We start from the raw sequence: 21,282 nt of genomic DNA on the forward strand, positions 1-21,282 counted from the left end.
ATCCATTTGGTTCCATTTGTACACTCTCAGAGAAGTTAGACTCATAAGGGTCCATTTGGTTCCTAACTATACATCATTTAGCTGGGGACCCTGGCCCCTGGAACTCCCTCAAGGAGGACCCCTGGCGGTCCCCGCCCCGGAACCCACTTTGAGAACCAATGCTCTACCCTGAGCCCTAGCATAATGAGCAGGGGTTAGGTTGATTGATTGATGTACTTTATTTAGTAAGACACTAAGACATGAGAACATCAGTACATGGAAGTACAAATTCACAATACAGTCTACTAAACTGGAAGACTCATTAAGCACTGAGCTTGTTTAAGATGAGATCCCCATGCACAAATCATGATGAGGCAGGTGAGTCCTAGGTATGATGAGGCCAAGTATTAACCTGACCAGTCTGTTTTTTCATGCATGGTCGCCATCAGGATATATTTCATTTGTTCAAATATGCGGATGATATGGCCCTGGTTGCCTTACTGAAGAAGGGGGACACAGCGGGGGAGGAAGCATACAGAGTACATGTTTCATCTCTTCAGAACTGGTGCGATAAAAGCTCCTTAGGGATCAATGTGACCAAAACAAAAGAACTCTTTTATGAAAAGGAACCTGTGCAGTCCATTACAATTGGTGGACAAATAGTGGAGGTAGTAGACAATTTTAAATACTTAGGCACATATATTGACAGCAAACTCAATTTCAGTGAGAATACTGACCAGATTTTCAAAACTTGTAACCAACGCCTCCACCTACTACGCAAGCTCAACTCCTTTAGAGTGAGCAAGCGTATCATGGAAACAGTCTATACAAACCTGATAGAGGGAATCTTGACTTTTAACATGGCAATGTGGTATGGCAATCTTAATGTAAAAGGTAGAGGCAAGCTGCAGCGAATAGTGAACCTAGCCTAAAAAATCATTGGGAAGAGACAGAAACATTTAAGCTGTATCTACAAGGAGGTATTTCGTAAAAAAGCTGTCAAGATAGCAAACGACCCCTCTCATCCACTCTGCAGGGAGTTCGAACTACTTCCCTCTGGTAGACGGTACAAAGTACCAAAAGCTAACCGTAACATTTAAAAAAAATCCCTAATGCCATTAAGGCACTAAATGATACAATGTCTCGCTAGATTTGTTGTTTTTTCCTTTGTATTTGCCACTGTTGTCCTGTACTTTTCTTTTGCCATGAGAAAATTATTGTGTGTTGTTGCTGTTGTTGTTGTAACTGTTTGTTTTTTACTGTTGTTGAGACCGAAGACACATTTCCACATGTGGACAATAAATGAAACTAACTAACTAACATCTCTTGAGCTTGTTTTCATAGACCCGGTCGCTTATTTCTCTCGCAAAAGTCTGGCAACGCCGCATGCGCTACTACTCGTCGTTGACCCGGAAGTTCATTCATTACATTGTTGTCGGAGCCCACGGACGGCGAGAGCTAACGTTAGCTTAACGCTAGCCTCGTACTAGTTCCACTTCTGAAGCCCATTCACTGCCCTTAATCATGGCTTTACTACAATCACTGAAGTCCTTTGTCAACGAGCGGCTCTCTGCGGCCGCTGAGGAGATATTCGTGGTGGTTGAACGGATTCTAACAGACTACGAGGATCAGATTGATTTACACAGAGCAGGTCAGTAGAACCACTACTTACACTGAACCTCTCACTCCGCTATACAGCTCCGACATGAGGTCCTACTGCGAGCTCTCCCACAATCAGCTGAACGGCCGCAAAGGGTCCGCTGTTTACCCTTTTCGCCACATCTTATCCAAAAACTAATGGTAGATTCCAAACTGTACAGATGTTTGAGGTATGGTCCGGCGTCATACATTTTAGATCGGGGACGAAACAACCCGTTTATATCTCTTATTTAGTCAGCCTGTGGCCATGTTTCCCATTGTCGCCGAACCGGCAGCAGTACTGGCACCGGACGGTAGGGTGGTTTCCCGGGTTGAATGGGAAACATGGCCACAGGCTGACTACATAAGCGATTTAAACGGGTTGTTTCGTCCCCGATCAAAAATGTATGATGCCGGACCATACCTTAAACATCTGTACAGTTTGGAATCTACCATTAGTTTTTGGATACGATGTGGCGAAAAGGGTAAACGGCGGACCCTTTGCGGCCGTTCAGCCCATTCTGGGAGACCTCGCAGTAGGACCTCACCTCGGAGCTGTATAGCGGAGTGAGAGGTTCGTAATAATGGGGCTAGACTTACACTGGTTAACTTAATAAAATAGTTTAAACCATGGGCGAGGGAGCCATTTAAACATGTCTAACGTAGACCCCCACGCACTTTACCGCGTGTTTACGTCTTATATCCACTATGCCGTCGGTCAGACCGCTGTCAGTGCTGCTCCACACTATCAAATCCATTCCGCTTGTCTATTGAGAGAAATGCCCAAATGAATGAAACTCCATTCCACGTTTTCACTGCTACCTTGTTGCACGGCACCCTTGAATTTAAGTGGTGGGGAAAGCATTCAGGTCTGAAGTGGTGGGTTTTGAGGGTGCTTTGAAATGAGGAGAGGGTGGGGGGCAGCTTTGTTTTATGTGAGCTGGGAGCAGTGTTCCATGGGGAGGGGCAGGCCAGCAACCTGAGTAGGGATGTACCGATACCAGTTTTTCCTTCCCGATGAGGGGTATGGGTTCCAAATGGACCCTTACAGGTCTGTGACTCTGACTGAGAGTGTACAAATGGGACCAAATGTGGCCCTTACGGGGCCACCCCCTAGCTTTCACGTTTTAACCCTTTTTTTGCAGATGAATCTGAGATTAGACCGGTACTTTCTTACTATGACCATACATACATTCATTAATCACTTTAAAACTGGCCTCCCTATTCTGACATTTTTCTTCTTTCTAAAATAGCAGAAATAGCCGATCTACAAGCTCACAACACATGCATTGTGAGCTTGTAGATCGGCAATTTCTTTGCCACCCTCTAGTTTTAAATGAAATTACGCCCCTGTTTGTATATTGTTTGTTATTGTGTATCAACTCTTATCCAATAAATGAAATAATAGAAGATAATAAAATGTAATTAAAACATATGTTTTTAAGAATTGAACTCTTCCATTGCACATTCCTCTCCAAGGCTGTTAAAACCCCTATTTTAATCATTGCAAGTGAATAGAGGCTATGCGTGTGACATCATCGTACCCGGAAGTTATGCGGAAACGCCTACTGAGTGGCAAAAAAACTACTTTCTGGCCTTGACAGCCCCATACATCCAAACAGAAAAGTCCTTTCTGATTGTATTAAACGACGTTAAATTCACCAACATGGCAGCTGGACGGAAAGCTTGAATTATCCTCTTTCTATTTGCAAAGTTTTTGTTTCATAAAAATCCACCGTAGAGACATGTTATGAGATACTTTCTGTCAATACATTCCGTGCAGGTGATTATTTTTCTAAGTGTCAGAGTTTGGAAGCGCTCGTTTTCAATAACACAACGTCCTGCTGCCTCCTGCATTAGAAACCAGTGCTACGCAGTAGGGGTGTCGGAAAAAATCGATCCAAATACGAATCGCGATTCTACTGTTGGACGATTCAGAATCGATTATCTTTTTTTTAAATCGATTTTCAAAAAATAAATAAAATAAAATAAAAAGAATATTTTTTTTTATCTTGGATTTACCTTTGTGTGTTTACATTATTATCAGTTGATAAAACCTTTACAATTATAAAAGCTACATACATGTACTCTGTTCTCATGCCAGCAGATTGGAGTAGATCCTGAAATCCTATGTTTTGAATCGAGAATCGTTTTTGAATCGAGAATCGTTTTGAATCGAGAATTGTTTGTTTTGAAAAAATCGACAAAAATCGGAATCGTGACCCCAAGAATCGGAATCGAATCGATTCGTGAGATAGCAGACGATTCACAGCCCTACTACGCAGGACCGTTGAGTGATTTCCAACGAGCACTTCCAAACTCCAACGCTCCATGCTGCTCAATGTTTTGCCACTCAGTCTAGACGAGGGGGGCGTGTCCCGGTGGAAAAGTGACGCATGTGCATACTCTCTAGACCGTTTCCCATGTCATTGTCAACCATGTAAGAACTTATAAAAACTAAATCACACCGCTCGCTCACATTCTGCATTTTCGTCGCTGCTGGGCAGGAACCTTGTATCTCCATGTTTCCATTATTTGTTTTGAAAAGTGTTTTTTCATAAATGAATATGAAAGAAATATTTCATCATAGAAGAGAGTCATGCGAAAATAGCCGATCTAATAACGTACCTGAACTGGCGGAGACTTGTGCTCCGAGGAGCACTTTTTTTAGTTTCATTATGTCATCAGATTGGACTAACTTACCGTCGCATGTGGTCGATGCTGCGCTTTGGTCTGTGAGGTTTTTTTGTTTTCTGTAGAGTAGAGTGAGGGACTGAAATGTGAGCTCAGTGCGTGCTCTGCTTGACAAAATATATCATTACACCAGACCGGCAACGTACTTTGTGCATACATTTCTTTTCATATCTGCAGACATTTCACCGATACAGATATGAACCGATATGGCCAAATGAGGCCATATCGGTTACCGATATATTGGTCAGACACAGAACAAAATGTCAAATTCCGAGTCTGATTGTAAACTAGGAAAGGTAGGGCTTTGGGTTTGTACCACAGTATCTCTAAAGTCATTAAACAAAACTTGTATTTCAGATTTTTCATATTCCATCCTGATTGGCTAAAAATGTCTTCCAAGGTTTGCAGGAGTGCTCCGTTTTGAACAAAATGCCTCAAATCATGAACACAGCATGCAATTTCCCTGAAATTCTCCACGCACATTCCCACTATGCCGAGGAAGAAATGCCACTTAAAAATTTTAAAATCAGCCTCATGGTGGCGCTATAACAGGCCGATTCATGTTTTTACCTATAACTGCACCGATCTGTATAAAACTTTGCATACGCACTCCCTAGAGGCCAAGGAAAAACCTTTGCCCTGCATTTTTCGCATCTGCCTTTTATAGCGCCACCAAGAGGCCGACTTATGTAAAACATTTTTTTAAATATTACTCCTTCCTATTTTATCCAAATTTCACGCAAATCGGTAAACATGATCTCTATAGTCATGTGATCAAGACATATGTTTGATTTTTCATATTCCATCCTGATTGGCTAAGATTAACATTTAAAGTTTGCAGTAGTGGCTTGTTTTGAACAAAATGCCGCAAATCATGAATGCGTCTGATTGCGGTGAAACTTTCCACGCACATTCACACTATGTTGAGGAACAAATGCCACCCTTTTAACATTGGCCTGTTATGGCGCCACCAGCAGGTCAGATTTAGCAAAACACATGTTTAGAACAAAATGCCTCAAATCATGAATGCAGTGTCTGATTGCCGTGCACGGCCTAGGAAGAAATGGCACCCTTTTCACATTGGCCTATTATAGCGCCACCAGGATGCCAAAATAACCTACCTGACCTGGCGGAGAGTGAGACCTGTGCTCCGAGGAGCACTTTTTCTAGTTATAATATATAATTGGACCAACACATTGTCCTGGCAAGAATATTGCAGGCAAGCAGTGTAGAACAATCTGCCTAAAGAAGTTTAGCCCTGAAAATAGCCTATCTACAAGTTCACAACGTATCGCGTTGTGAGCTTGTAGATGTGTATGTGCCAATAAGGCTGGGCTATGTGGCAAAAAATATATAGTCACGATAACCTTTTTTCCCATTATTATCAATCACAATATTTATCACAATATAAATGCATTATTAAATGTAATATTGCTGCCAAGTGGAAGAGTATCCTGATAATGACTAAAGCCTGAAGAAACCAGAGGGATCTTTAGTAAAAAAGAAATACCGGTTCTCAACGTGAGGGATCCTTCAGGGGATCCCCAGCTAAATGATTGATAATTTTGAACCAAATGGACCCTTACGGATCTGTAACTCTTGTGTCTAAGAGTGTACAAATGGATCTGGTTCCATTTGTACACTCTCTCTCAGAGTTATATTAACAATTAAAACATTTTACAATATAGATTGGGTTCCCAGAGATAGAAAAAAAAAGAGAGAGAAGACAAATATCAAATGGGGGTCTGTGACCTAATGTATATCAAAATCAGGGTGCTTGAACATTTTTTTTTTTTAGAATCACTGAGTTAAGCTATAGAATATAGTTTATTAGCAAACAAACCAAAACAAAATAACAATGTAAACATGAACTGTGCAAACAGGGCTTTGTTTAGAATATATTTTGTGATCAAATAATACATTGAATAACATCCAAATGTAAATGTTTAACTTCATAAGGCTAAAGGAGGGAGACGATGCCCTCTCCCTCATTGCGGGACATTGGAGGGGATTGTTACAGTAAAAAATAAAGTATATGTGCAGCTTTCCATTTCCACGACACTCTTTATAGATGGTGCCTAGCACTTGAATACGTTTTAGTAATTTAATCCGACTTTCTACACTGTGCTCAGGGGCATTGTGTCTTTTGTTATAAAGTGTGAAACAAACTGCGCTTTCCATTTGAGGCAATGGTGGCAAAAGCCGAGTGTATCAGGCTAGATGACGCCCACCCAGGGACTATAAAACAATTAGCTATCTCTTATTGTGCTCAAATAAAGAAATGCAATACAATAAATATTGGATTGGCTTGGTCATGAGCTAGACCGTTACTAACCTGTGTATGGGCATTGTGTATCATTTACTGTACAGAGGTTCATTCATTGCTGGGAGTGAAGGGTGACAACAAGTCCAAGAAGAAGGGGCCGGGCTGGGCCAAAGGCTCCAAAAGTAAAGAGGAAGACTTCCCCTTCAAGTCCATACCCTACCAGGGAGAGAGCTCCTCCTACCCGGCAGAGGCCATGGACAGCACTGGGACGGTGGCGGTGGAGATGGAGGGACGAGCAGTGGTGGGTCATGTGACCCATGTTGCAGGTACAGACGCAACAAACATCTAGAGCTACACTAATGTTCTCCTAGCCTGCTCATAACACACATCTAGAGCTACACTAATGTTCTCCTAGCCTGCTCATAACAAACATCTAGATCTACACTAATGTTCTCCTAGCCTGCTCATAACAAACATCTAGATCTACACTAATGTTCTCCTAGCCTGCTCATAACAAACATCTAGATCTACACTAATGTTCTCCTAGTCTGCTCATAACAAACATCTAGATCTACACTAATGTTCTCCTAGCCTGCTCATAACAAACATCTAGATCTACACTAATGTTCTCCTAGTCTGCTCATAACAAACATCTAGATCTACACTAATGTTCTCCTAGTCTGCTCATAACAAACATCTAGATCTACACTAATGTTCTCCTAGCCTGCTCATAACAAACATCTAGATCTACACTAATGTTCTCCTAACCTGCTCATAACAAACATCTAGAGCTACACTAATGTTCTCCTAGCCTGCTCATAACACACATCTAGAGCTACACTAATGTTCTCCTAGCCTGCTCATAACACACATCTAGAGCTACACTAATGTTCTCCTAGCCTGCTCATAACACACATCTAGAGCTACACTAATGTTCTCCTAGCCTGCTCATAACAAACATCTAGAGTTACACTAATATTCCCCTAGCCTGCTCATAACAAACATCTAGATCTACACTAATGTTCTCCTAGCCTGCTCATAACAAACATCTAGAGTTACACTAATATTCCCCTAGCCTGCTCATCGCATGCTATTGACGTAGCCTGCATTGTTAACCCATTAACTCTTTGACTGCCAGAGTATTTTCATAATATACTCACCCAGTGCCAGCGATTTTCGTGTTTTATAACCTTTTCAACCGGTCACAGAAGTTTTATATCCATTATAATCCATCGTCTGGCTGTGTTTATAAACAAACACGACACATGTAACAGCTCCCAAAGGGTTAAGTTTTCAGAGCCCAGCTGTGTGAAGTTGTTTTCACCAGCTCAACCAGGCTGCAGGCACCATATCCGGCGAAAATGCTCGTATTTCGCCGTTTGTCAGACCGTTGGTAAACACAAAGGGGATAACTGTTCGTCGTCCAGAGAAAAGAAAATGTAACCGTTTTTTATACCGTGTGAGGTAACTAGTTTTGCCTTGTTTTCGGCTCAAAAGCACATTTTTCAAGATAAAACCGGAAACAGGAAACGGATGACGCTATTTCCGCATCCGGGTGAGCAGGAAACCTGATGACCGATATTACAGAGAACAGCGCGATCGTTTATTAAACAATTAAAAAGCTACCGACGCGTCTAACGCGTCGACGGCGTGGATGGATTAAGTAGCAATTGACAATGTCTTCTAAATCCTTATTTTTTTTTGTCAGTGGTTCCCAAACAAATATTTGGCCGTGGACCACCATCTCAAAATATGTTGTTCCAGGGACCCCCAGAAGCAAAGATATGAGTTATAAATGTTCGCTTTAAAAAAAGATTTGCAAACATTTTCACGATTTTTCAAAAATAGCAGATCTTACAAGTTCTATGAGCTTGTATATCTGCTATTTTTGAATAGCCAAAATGTAAAATAATGCTTTTTAGCTCAAATAAAAAAATGACACAGATGCGTTCCAGGTCTCAATGGGTTAACCTGACTTCCTCTGTGAATACTGTGTGGGTAGTTGCGTACTTAATCATAAACCTAGACTGCCAACATGCAGTAGGCTTATCACTCACTCACTCATCCCATAGCCTAAGGGGCCGTGGCGGGGTGTCATGGTGGATGCGTGGGCAGTCGGGGATCTCCGGCGTTCTCGATCAAGTTACCTGGGAATTATCTGAATCCTCCTGAATCCCCAAACTTGAAAAAGGCTCAGCCAATAGAGGGAATTGTGTGGTCTACTCAAAAAGGCAACTTATTTCTTCTTTTGTTAATTTTATTTTACTAAATAGCAGTTTTGTAGTAGCCCTTAGTATTATAATTAGTATGAGTTGAATGCCTTTACAAAGAGAAAAAGACCAAACAAAGACAATACTATCATCAAACGTGTACAAACAATAAAATCAAAGGTCAACTAAGGCATGAATCACTAATCACATATACATGCACCCAATCAAATAACAAGTAAAGCACTACCGAGCATTAATGTAAAAACTCATACTAAGCCTATATATCTTTTACATTACCAATCAAAAATAGCAGTATTAGCATCAAACACATGTAACACAGCATTGGCATCAAGCAATGGCATACTACGATAAAAAACAACACTTATCACACCAGTGGCACACCATGTGTTTTATTTTTCTTAATTTGTCTTCTCCAGCGTCAAAAACACTTCTGATTTTCACACTTCGCAAACTTTTCTGACTTCTTTGTCTCTTGTGTGTCTCCTTCTGATAATTAATTGATGCCAGCTGCCGCTTGTATAGGCTCCCTCAGTCTCTCTTTCAAAATAAAAGTTTGGTCATTTAGGTTTTGACAACGCAGTTTCACTTCATTTCATTTCAACAGTGCCACTAATGACTGTAAAAAGCACCTTCTACATTCTGCTGTGAAAATTCACTTGACTTTCAGGGGGATTAAGCTGTTTATATTGTTGTTAACAGATGTGTATTTGTAATGGAGACAGTCGGTAACATCAAAAGGAGTCTTAGGTCTGGTTCAAGTTCTGAGTTCAACACACCTGCATCGCAGCGCAAATCGTACCGCAACATACCGCTTGTTAAAGTCTTAATTCATTTGTTTGTCGAATTATTAACTGCTACTATTTGTGGTCCTACTTACCCTACACACTGATACTGATGATTTTTGTATGCCCACACCGCCAATGACGTCTTTTGACGTCATCTATTTTTTTTTATTTTTTATTTCCCACCTAACCAGGACATAAGGCGATCCAAAGATTTACTGCTCCATTCACGTCCTGGTTAAAATATCAGGGAAATATTCAGAATCTCTGCTCCTGTGTTTTACTATGTTTTTTTTGAGCGAAACATGCCACTTTAAACTGGGTATAACAAGCGAACGGGAATCGCAATGACATTTCTTTTTTTCACGGAAGCATAGTGAAACCCTCTGTAATTAGCAACCATCAGGGGATCGATCATACTGGAGATAAATATTCTGTGACTACTTGAAAAGGTAAGAAAATCGCAAAATCCTGGCAGCCTGGGCTTTTTGGGCTTTTTTATTGGCAGTGTATGAGTTAATAGTTCTTTCTTATTTTATCTTATGTGTAGAGGTCCAGCACCTCCCTGTGTGTGAAGACGAGGTTTCGCCTGAAGAGCAGGAGAGGATATCCAGTTTGGTCCGGGAGGAACCAGAGCCTCCACAGATCAAAGAGGAACAGCAGGAGCTACTTCAAAGCCCAGATGGAGCTGATGGGTCAACTATGACATCGACATCAGTGAAACGTGAAGATGACGATGAAAACAGAGCGACGGAGCCTGTAGCGGGCACCTCAACTGAACACATGAAAACACAAGCTGGCGTAGAGAACTGCGGAGCATCGCAACCGACTAGTGATGACCAGCTCCTCTCTTCGCGCTGTTTTGCGTCTGACACTGAAGACAGTGACGAGTGGGAGAACAGGGAAGATCAGTCGGCTTTAAACGCACTGACATCTCACGAGACGGAAAATGTGGAAGGACAGCAATTGTCTTTGAGCAACAGTCTGTGGACAGGGGAAAAACCCTTTATTTGTACAGTTTGTGGCAAAGGATTTGGTCACAAGGGTAATCTGAAATCACACATGAGGATTCATACTGGGGAAAAACCCTTTACTTGTACAGTTTGTGACAAAAGCTTTTGTCACATGGGTGATCTGAAAAGACACGCAAGGAGTCATACAGGAGAAAAGCCCTTTGCTTGTATATTTTGTAACAAAGGCTTTAGTCACTCGGGTGATCTGAAAAAACACATGATGATTCATACGGGGGAAAAGCCCTTTACTTGTACATTTTGTCAAAGAAGCTTCAGTCGGAATTATCATCTGAAGACACACATGAGGGGTCATACAGGTGAAAAAAAACAATAGTCGTACAGTTTTGTCAATGAAGTTTCGATCAAAATGTTTCTCTGAAGGAACACGAGGAGTCATGCAGGGGAAGGAGTGTTGTAGTTTGGGCGGGGCAAATGCATTGGTCAAAATGCATCTCTAAATGATTTTGGAATATGTTGGCCAAACGGGTATCCACATGCTATTGGCGATGTGGGGTAAATAGCTACACTTTATCAGGTATTTAAGTGATCAGGAGCATGTGATTATTGCTACACTACACATATTATCACTTAATTTATATTATCATTTAATATTGGCAGAGGATATCCAAAAGACGAGTAGGCGTGTCTAGTAGTGGCGTACAAGCCACCAGGTGAGGACCAGCGATTCTGTGTCAACATCAAATGTTGGGCAATCATTTGTAGAGTTGTTACGATACCAGTATCGGTGAGTATGCCATTCCGATAACCACGTAATTTATCACATGATGATATTTCATTTACAGTCATATGTTGATTGCTTCAGTTGATGTTGCACTACTGTTTGTATACTCTTACTGCACTATTTACATTATAAGTTGTAGCTGCACATTAACAATTTTTATTTATTCCTATTTTAATGGTTCTCAAACCTTTTAATTTCAAGGCCCTAGGGCTGGGTATTGCCTACAACCTCACGATCGATACGTATCACGATACAGGGGCCACGATACAATATGTATGGCGATATAAGCATTGATTTTGAATAATGATTGCGTGTCCTACTAAATGTTCTTTTGCAGAGTCCTAGAGCACCGATTGCTGATGTTTTGACCAATATAGTGTCAGAAAATGTAGAAAAAGTTTCCAAATCAATTTGAAAAACTTAGTTGATAAGATTTAAACAATAAGCAAGGAAATAAATACAAATACAAATAAATAATGTTTTGATGGATAAATGCAAAAGATTTAATCATGTATCGTCACTGTCGGGCAGAAACTGATGCTGATGTTTCACAGCATTTCCTGCCGTATCGATATGGTAGCCTCTGTATCGATAACGATTATCGGCAAGGGACACGATACGATTATTGCCGTATCGATTAATTGAACCCACCCCTACAAGGACCCCATAACTCTGTGAGTGTACAAATGGACCCTTCCATTTGTACACTCTCAGAGTTACAGACCTGTAAAGGTCCATTTGGAACCCCCTCAAGGCACCCAGATGGTCCCTGGACCCCCGCTTTGACAACCACTGTCCTAGATTTTTCCTAAATTACACACTGGTATCGGATCGGTACTCGGTATCGACCGATACGCAAGTTATGGGTATTGGAAAGGGAAAGAATGGTATCGGTACATCCCTAATAATTTGTTTATCATGTACCTGCAGTCTTATGGAAATTCTCCAGTATTGTCCATGCTCCACCATCTTCTCTCACTATTGCATGAAAACCCCAACAAATGCATGAAATTCTTGGTATAATGTTTTTTCAGTCGAATCCAATTTCATTTGAAATACATTAACAAACAAACGAAAAGCTCCAGTCTGAAGGATTAATATTGCTGACAATCACTACTCCTATCCTTGTCAAATAAAGACGTGGTTATGTGATAAAAAATAAATCTGTTGAAAAATGTTATTGGACAAGAGGATGCTGATACAGTACAACAGTGTTGATTTTGACAGCAACTTTTTATTTAGTTTTAGTCATATTTTAGTCATCTGAAATGTTTTAGTTTTTGTCTAGTTTTAGTCGGCTAAATATCATAAGATTATAGTCGACTAAATCTACAGTTGATTTAGTCGACTAAAATGTATGTTGGCGGTGACTTGATGGCGTCGTAATGGCTGATTTTACACTTGGTTGCATGCTGAAAATAGCAGATCTACAAGCTCACAGCGCGTCGCAGCGCGGCGCGCTGTGAGCTTGTAGATCGGCTATTTTCAGAGCGCAACACCCACGCGCAACCAAACATAAAATGACTTGTCTTTTAGTTCTACTGGATCTCTTCTCCACTAGTCTCTCTCTCTAACATTTTAGTCTAGTTTTTATTTGTTGACGAAATTGTCAATATATTTAGTCATAGTTTTAGTCATCATAGCTTAGTTTTTATTTCGTTTTTATTTAGTTTTCGTCAGTGAAGAAAGGTAGTCGACGAGCATTTTTCGTCATAGTTTTAGTCGACGAAGTCAACACTGCGGCCCTGTAATGTATCACTCCTCTAGCTAGCTAGTCAGGGGTTACTGTTAATATGTTACATACAGTAGAATAGTTTTTTTTTTTAACAGAGCCAAATAAATGACAGAACTAGAACCAGGTCTCCGCCAGGCCGGGTTGCCCTACCCAGGGGCTGCAAACTTTGGAAGTCAGTCATAGCCAATCGAAATGGAATCTGAAACATCTGCCTGATACTTCTTGATCACATGAATTCAGAGACAATGTGTACCAACGTGCATGAGTTTTGGACAGTGTTCATTTTGTTGACTAAATCTATGACAAAAGATGTTTGTCGACGACCCTTTTTCACTGACAAAAACTTGGGTAGAAGTTTCAGTAAAACTTAAGTAATTTCCAATTTAATTCAAAGGTAAGCACATGAGCTAAAAGTGATTTTGATCAGTTAATCAGTGGTGTTAAGTAACTTAAGTTCTAAGTACATTTACTCAATTACTGTACTTAAGTATACGTTTGAGGAATTTCTACTTTACTGGAGTGTTTCCAATTTTCAATACTCTTCTACTCCACTACAACTTAGAGACAAATATTGTACTTGTCACTCCACTACAATTATTTGAACACTTTAGTTACTAGTTACTTGCATTAACCACTTCAGCCCTATACACTTAAGCTATTTGTAAATAACACGTTGCAAAGCGACGCGTTGTGAGCTTGTAGATCGGCTATTTTCAAAGCATTTTTATACATTTGGAAACTTGTGAAATGGGATGTTCTGCAAAATTTGTACTTTTACTTTCAGTACTTAAGTATATTTTAACGCCAATACCTTTTGTACTCTTACCCCAGTACACTTTTAATACCGGACTTTTATTTGTAACAGAGTATTTATACATTGTGGTATTGGTACTTTTACAAAATGTGAGTACTTCTTCCACCACTGCAGGTAATGCAATGCAAGCGAAAGAAAACCACCACTGACCTGTAATTATTAGAGAAGTGAAGTGAATGACCCAGAGATGCTCATCTTAGTTTGTAAATGAAAGGATTGACACACTGAATGAGTGTAAAGTTTCACTGCTCAAATTGTAACAACTATGTATTAAAAAGAAGAATGCACTTTTGAAAATCACTTAACTTGAACTAGACCTCTTAAATGTTACTCGACTCAAATATTATATTTGGTCAACTAAAACTAGACTAAAACTAGAACAATTCAGATGACTAAAATGTAACTAAAGACTGACTAAAACTACATCAAAACTGCTGTCAAAAATTAACCCTGGTTTTGGGAAAAAGTAACAAAACGTCTGAAAATGTAATTGTCCTGTAGGGGGCGTTGTGTCATGATCCAAAGAATGCAGAGGAGGAGGGGGGGTTGATTGTACGACCTACAGTTCAAGAGTTAAAGGCCAAAAACGTGAAGCAGTCTGTTATAGCGCCACCATGAGACTAATTTGAAGAGATTTGGGGCACACGGGCCTAGTGAGAGTGTGCGTGCACATTTCCACGCCAATCGGTCCAACCGTGCCTAAGATTAGCTGCTCTCAGAATGACTGACTGACGGACTGACTGACTGACGGGAGTGAAAACATAGTCTCCGGCCTTTTGGCCGTCCGACCTGGTGGAGACAATCATCTCCTGATAAATTGTTTTAATAGTAGAACTGTTATTATTTGCTATGGGGGAATGTGTTGGGGGGGATTCATGTGTCGTTTGTGATTTATCTTTGCTTTGTATTCATTTAACCATTTATTTCATGTGTATGCATTTGGTCAAAACAAAAGGGTTGTGTTCAAGAGGTGAGTTGGTGTTAGTATGTACTGTATGTGTGACAGTCACATTAAAAAGACTATTCCTATCAAGAGAAGTTGCCAGTGTGCATCCTTTGTCCTTTCCATCGCTCATTACAATTTTAGGGGTCCTTGGCATGAGAAAGGTTGAAACCCACTGTGATAGCCCATAGGATTCATGTACATACTGAACTTGCTTCATATCGTTGCATGTCAGGTCGAAACCTTGTATGTCCAAAACTACCTTTTTTTATTTGTATTTATTATAGGGAAAATAGCTGATCTACAAGCTCTTTGTGGCCTTGTAGTTCAGCTATTTCCACTACTTTTGTGTGACATTCTTGTATGATGAAGTATGGCATTAATTTATAATTTGTGTTTAACCCGTTTAGACCGGGAATGCATCTGTGTGTCCATTTTTTTTGGGGCTATTCAATAATAGCAGATCTACAAGCTCATAGCGCGGCACCGAGTTCCGCGCTACGAGCTTGTAGATCTGCTATTTTTTGGGAAAGAATCGTGAAAATGTGTTCAAATCTTTGAATATATATATATATACATTTCTAACGCAAATCTTTGAATCTGGGGGGTCCCTGGAACAAAATATTTTGAGATGGGGGGGGGGGTTCGCAGTCGAATACATGGCATTTTGGGGTTCCTTGACATGAAAGAAGTTTGAGAACCACTGATATTACAGAACATAGTTTTTTTTTTAAACGGTTAGTATTTAGAAGACATTTGTAAAATCCCCAAAAGCAAATATTTGAGTTAAAAACCCTAAAAAGATTTGCACACATTTTCACGATTTTTCAAAAATAGCCCGAAGAAATCTAAAAATGACACACATTCCCGGTCTTAAAGGGTTAAATGGACTCCTTTACATACATTAGCCACTTAGTTATGCACTTTATTGTCTCCGCCAGGCCGAAAGGCATGGCGAGAGAGTATGTTTTACCCTCCGTCCGTCCGTCCGTCCGTCCGTGTGTCCGTCCGTGTGTCCGTCTGTCACCAGCTAATCTCCGCCACCGTTGGCTTGATTGCAGTGAAACTGTGCACACACACTCCCTGGATGCCAATTCCGAACTTCTGCCCCAAATTTTTCACATGGGCCTTTTATAGCGCCACCAGGAGGCCGATTTGTGCAAAACATATTTTTTGACAGTACTCCTACAGATTCTGTCCATAAATCTCGCAAATCGGTACACAGTATCTCTATAGTCATTAAACAAAACTTGTCATTCAGATTTTTCATATTCCATCCTGATTGGCTAAAAATGGCTTCCAAAGTTTGCAGGAGTGCTCCATTTTCAACAAAATGCCTCAAATCATGAACACAGCATGCAATTTCGGTGAAATTTTGCACGCATATTTCCACTATGCTGAGGAAGAAACACCACTTGAAAATTTTCAAATCAGCCTCATGGTGGCGCTATAACAGGCCGATTCATGTTTTTACCTATAACTGCACGATCTGTGTAAAACTTTGTATGCGCACTCCCTAGAGGTCAAGGAAAAACCTTTGCCCTGCATTTTTCCCATCTGCCTTTTATAGCGCCACCAGGAGGCCGACTTATGTAAAACACATTTCTTTATATTACTCCTTCCGATTTTATCCAAATTTCACGCAAATCGGTACACATGATCTCCATAGTCATATGATCAAGACGGATGTGTTTGATTTTTCATATTCCATCCTCATTGGCTAAGATTGACATCTAAAGTTTGCAGTAGTGGCTTGTTTTGAACAAAATTCTGCAAATCATGAACGCACCGTCCGATTGCGGTCAAACTTTGCACATACATTCACACTATGTTGAGGAACAAATGCCACCCTTTTAACATTGGCCTGTTATAGCGCCACCAGCAGGTCTAATTTAGCAAAAAAAAAAGTTGCACAAAATGCCTCAAACCATGAATGCAGTGTCCGATTGCCGTGCAAGGCCTAAGAACAAATGGTACCCTTTAAACATTGGCCTATTATAGCGCCACCAGGAGGCCACAATAACCTAACTGACCTGGCGGAGACCTGTGCTCCGAGGAGCACTTTTTCTAGTTGTGCTTCTATTCTCTTATATTTTAACTGCATTGATTAGCCTCCGGCATAGAGCATCGAAGTCTGGCGTCACTCACTGCCACTAGAGGGTGCATTCATATTTGATACAGCCTGTTTCTGGCAAAAATGGAATGAATTCTGCCTTAAAAGTCTTAAGAACTACTACTTCCGGGTCTGAAATCACTGTCCCCACAGCAGCCGCGTTCATGGGAAATGTAGTCTTTGGGTCGTTTGACTCGTTTCTAGTGTTTATATTGTGTTACTCTTTGGGTAAATGTGTACATTTACACCTTCAGTCGATGCTTCATATCCATATGAGTAAAAACGCCAGGGGTGGTGTGTTTATTTTTGGAACACAGTTGTTATATGAAGCGATCTAAGATTCCCCAATGAGGATATCGACACAAAAAGTAAAGCCACGAACCTGCAGAAAAGCGCCCTCTACTGGCAGTGACGTCAGGACTTCAGTGCTCTATTAACCCATTGAGACCTGAAGCCGATTCTACATGTCTCCTAAATCCCAACAGTTTTCTGAAAAACGTATGTTTCTATATCAGTGGTGCTCAATCTTTTTCATGTCAAGGACCTCAAAAATTATATGTATTTGGCCGCGGACCCCCATCAAAATATTTTGTTCCAGGGACCCCCCAGAAGCAAAGATTTGAGTTAAAAATTTGCGCTTAAAAAATATATATATTCAGAAGATTTGCACACATTTTCACGAATTTTCAAAAATAGCAGATCTACAAGCTCGTAGCTCGGCACTCGGTGCCGCGCTATGAGCTTGTATATCTGCTATTTTTGAATAGCCCAAAGTGTAAAATAATGCTTTTTTAGCTCAAATCTAAAAATGACAAAGTTCCAGGTCTTAATGGGTTAAGAATGTCTCCCTTGCTTGTGATGTGATGTGACAATAAAGTTTGATTCTGATTCTGATAAGGAGATCCAAGGTTTCTAACCGACAGACAGCAGTGATATGCTGTTGAAGGTGTGAACTTCTGTCTGCTGGATTAGGTGAAGTCTTTCTACTGACATAATTCTTGTATTGTGATTTGACTTTAGTAATACTACCACTAGTACCACTACAATACTACTCCACTACCACAATTTATAATATTAAAGGGGTAGTTCGCCAAAAAAAATTACTTATTTTCTATCAACTACACACCCCATGAAGCCTTGAATTCATGGAGATTTTGAGAGTGTTGCGCCGGAGGAGTAGGATGAAGGCTCTATGTCCTCCCGGTGGGGGCTCCTCACTGGCAGGTGAGTCAGTAGGATACAACAACAGTGACGACACATAAATGTGTCGTCACTACTCTAAATTTAAAATAAATAAAATAAGTACTTTTTTGGGTGAACTACTCCTTTAAACCATTTCATATAGCACTTTTGAAAATATTGAAGAAGTGCTTTGTAAGATCTTAATGCGTATGTGCATTCCTATCCTAACTCTGTAAATGAACAAGATACTGTATTCAGAAAAAGCCATTGCACCCGAACCTTTAAACATCTGAATGTGGAGGGGAAAAAGAGCAAAAAAACAGGATGAATGAATCGAGGTGTTATTTATCATGTGTTTTATTTTAATTTTTTACAATTCAATGGGACTCAAACCCACAACCACTCCAGCAGCCTCTCTACTCCGCGGGCTTCTCCTCCTCCACCTTCTTTGTGCAAACCTCTGCATGGGGGAAGAGAGGACAGGAGAGAGACAGGACGGCTGTCAGGCACAGCAGTGGTTCACAAAAACACTGGGTTTTGTCGACTAAAACTATGACGAAAAATGTTGGTCGACTGACCTTTTTTCACTGACGAAAACTAAATAAAAACTAAATAAAAACTAAGCTATGATGACTAACACTAAGACTAAATATACTGAGAATTTCGTCAGCAAATAAAAACCAGACTAAAATGTTAGTGAGGGATCTAGTGGAGAAGAGATCCAGTAGAACTATAAGACAAGTAATTTTATGTTTGGTTGCGCTCTGAAAATAGCAGATCCATAAGCTCACAACGCATCATGACGCGCTGTGAGCTTGTAGATCGACTATTGGTTTGGGACCCGACGGAAACTATATGCTGTGTCTGTGCATGAATATTGTTGTTTATTTAATTGCATGAGGAGAATTATATGATGACAATACATACCAGACTTCCCATCATACACGTAGTGACGGTCGAGTATGAACTTCAGACATTCTGCTTGTTTATCAATGGTTGATTTAGAAGCTGTGAGCTTCTCAAGCTCCAGATGTTTACCTTCTCTCCCTAACACACACACACACACACACACACACACACACACACACACACACACACACACACACACACACACACACACACACACACACACACACACACACACACACACACACACACACACACACACACATAGTGTTACTAAGAACTAGCAGGCATTGTACCAGGCAACAATGTAATGTATTCTGTCATGACTATGCAGTGACTGAATGTCCATTGTATTTGTCTATACCAGTGGTTCTCAAAGTGGGGTCCGGGGACCCCCAGGGGTCCTTGAGGGAGTTCCAGGGGGTCCCCAGCTAAATGATGGATAGTTAGGAACGGAATGGACCCTTATGGGTCTGTAACTCTGAGAGTGTACAAATGTACACACAATTCAGAGTTAAATCAACATCGATTTTACAATCTAAATTGGGGTGCCAGAGATAGAAATGCCATTAAATGGGGGTCCGTAGCCCTAATGCATGTCAAACTGGGGGTCCTTGAAATTAAAATGGTTGAGAAATACTGGAGCTGTAAAAATCTTCTCTCATGGGGGTCCCTGGCATATCTTTTCAAATGGGGGTCTGCGGGCTAATAAGTGTAAATTTTGGGGGTCCTTGACATTAAAAAGTTTGAGAACCACTGCTCTATACAGTATGTGTCTATAATGTTTGTCTATATATAGTGCATCTGTGTATAATGCATCTGTCTTTACAGCATCTGTCTATAATACAGTAACTGTATATACCAGTGGTCCTCAAACGTTTTCATGTCAAAGGCCCCAAAATTAATATGAATTTGTTCACTGATCCCCATCTGAAAATATTTTGTCCCAGGGACTCCTATGCAACATTTGTATTGTTAAAATGTTTCAAAGAGCCCAGGTGCTCATCCAGGCTCTTGTCATCTCCCGCCTGGACTACTGCAACTCCCTCCTTGCTGGTGCTCCGGCATCTGCCATCAGACCTCTGGAGCTTGTTCAGAAAGCTGCGGCTCGTCTGGTGTTCAACCGCCCCAAGTTCTCCTACACAACTATCCTTCTCCCTTCTCTACACTGGCTCCCCGTAGCGGCTCGCATTCAGTTTAAAACCCTGGTGCTAGCCTATAGGGCAGTGAAAGGAACAGCTCCTTCTTACCTCCGGGCTATGGTTGATGCTTACACCCCTGCCCGACCACTTCGGTCTGCCACCTCGGGGCGACTGATTGCCTCGTCACTCAAGGGTCCTTCTGGTCGATCTACACGGTGACAATTTTTTTCTGTTCTGGCCCCACAGTGGTGGAATGAACTTCCCACTGATATCAGGACAGCAGAGTCACTGCCCATCTTTCGCCGCAGGCTGAAAACCCACCTCTTCAGGAAACACTACCCTTCCTCTTTGCCTGGCCTACTTGTTGTTAACTAGTTGTACGAACTCTTGTTTTATTGTTGTATTGTTTTATTGGATCTTGTTTAGTCGATACACTTATTTGTTTTAGCTTGTGCTCATTTGATTTTGCTATTTTGTCTATGTTTAAGAAAGTAGGTAGCTGATATAATGCACTTTTACCTTAGCGCTAGGTATACTCTTGGTTGCTTGTTTTTGCAGAAAATGCACTTAAGACTTCTGGTGATTAGTAGTTTTGTTCCCTAACTATGTTGAATGCACTTATTGTAAGTCGCTTTGGATAAAAGCGTCTGCTAAATGACTGTAATGTAATGTAAAAGATATTTAAAAAAATAGCAGATCTACAAGCTCACAACACGTCACATTATGACTAGTTGTGAGCTCTTGGATCGGCTATTTGCACCCAAGCGTGTGCAACTGGATACTGGACTTCCTGTCGAACCGCCATCAGGGTGGGCAGCATCACATCCAACGCCAACAGCGTTTTCCTTTCGCCTCGCCGTAGCGGGGGTGGGGGGGCTGGGAGGAGCAATGCTCTCACTAAATAAGTGTAGAGGAATATCTTGTGGTGTTTCAGCTACTATGCATCCCAGAAACATATAGATTATAAGGATTTGTAATGTAAAGAATTTGTAAGGAAATGTAAACATGGCAACTCATTTAGATGTAGGCCTACGTAGGTTTATGGTTTCCCAAGGACTATAGCCGTTTCAGTCATTCAGTCCGACTTCACTGTAGGCTATAG

General features: G+C 40.8%; 1 protein-coding gene across 1 annotated transcript; it reads left to right on the forward strand.

Annotated features, from left to right (window-relative positions):
• The first annotated feature begins 1,428 nt into the window (after positions 1-1,428).
• LOC308087391 (uncharacterized protein) lies at positions 1,429-12,564 on the forward strand. The gene is made up of 3 exons (XM_080431191.1): positions 1,429-1,630; positions 6,682-6,903; positions 10,141-12,564. Exons 1-3 carry the CDS (start codon positions 1,504-1,506, stop codon positions 10,935-10,937), a joined length of 1,146 nt encoding a protein of 381 aa, XP_080287317.1. The 5' UTR covers positions 1,429-1,503; the 3' UTR covers positions 10,938-12,564.
• Positions 12,565-21,282: the final 8,718 nt, after the last annotated feature.

This window comes from Gymnoscopelus braueri, assembly GCF_963280865.1.
Source record: "Gymnoscopelus braueri genome assembly, chromosome: 6".
Taxonomy (NCBI): Eukaryota; Metazoa; Chordata; class Actinopteri; order Myctophiformes; family Myctophidae; genus Gymnoscopelus; species Gymnoscopelus braueri.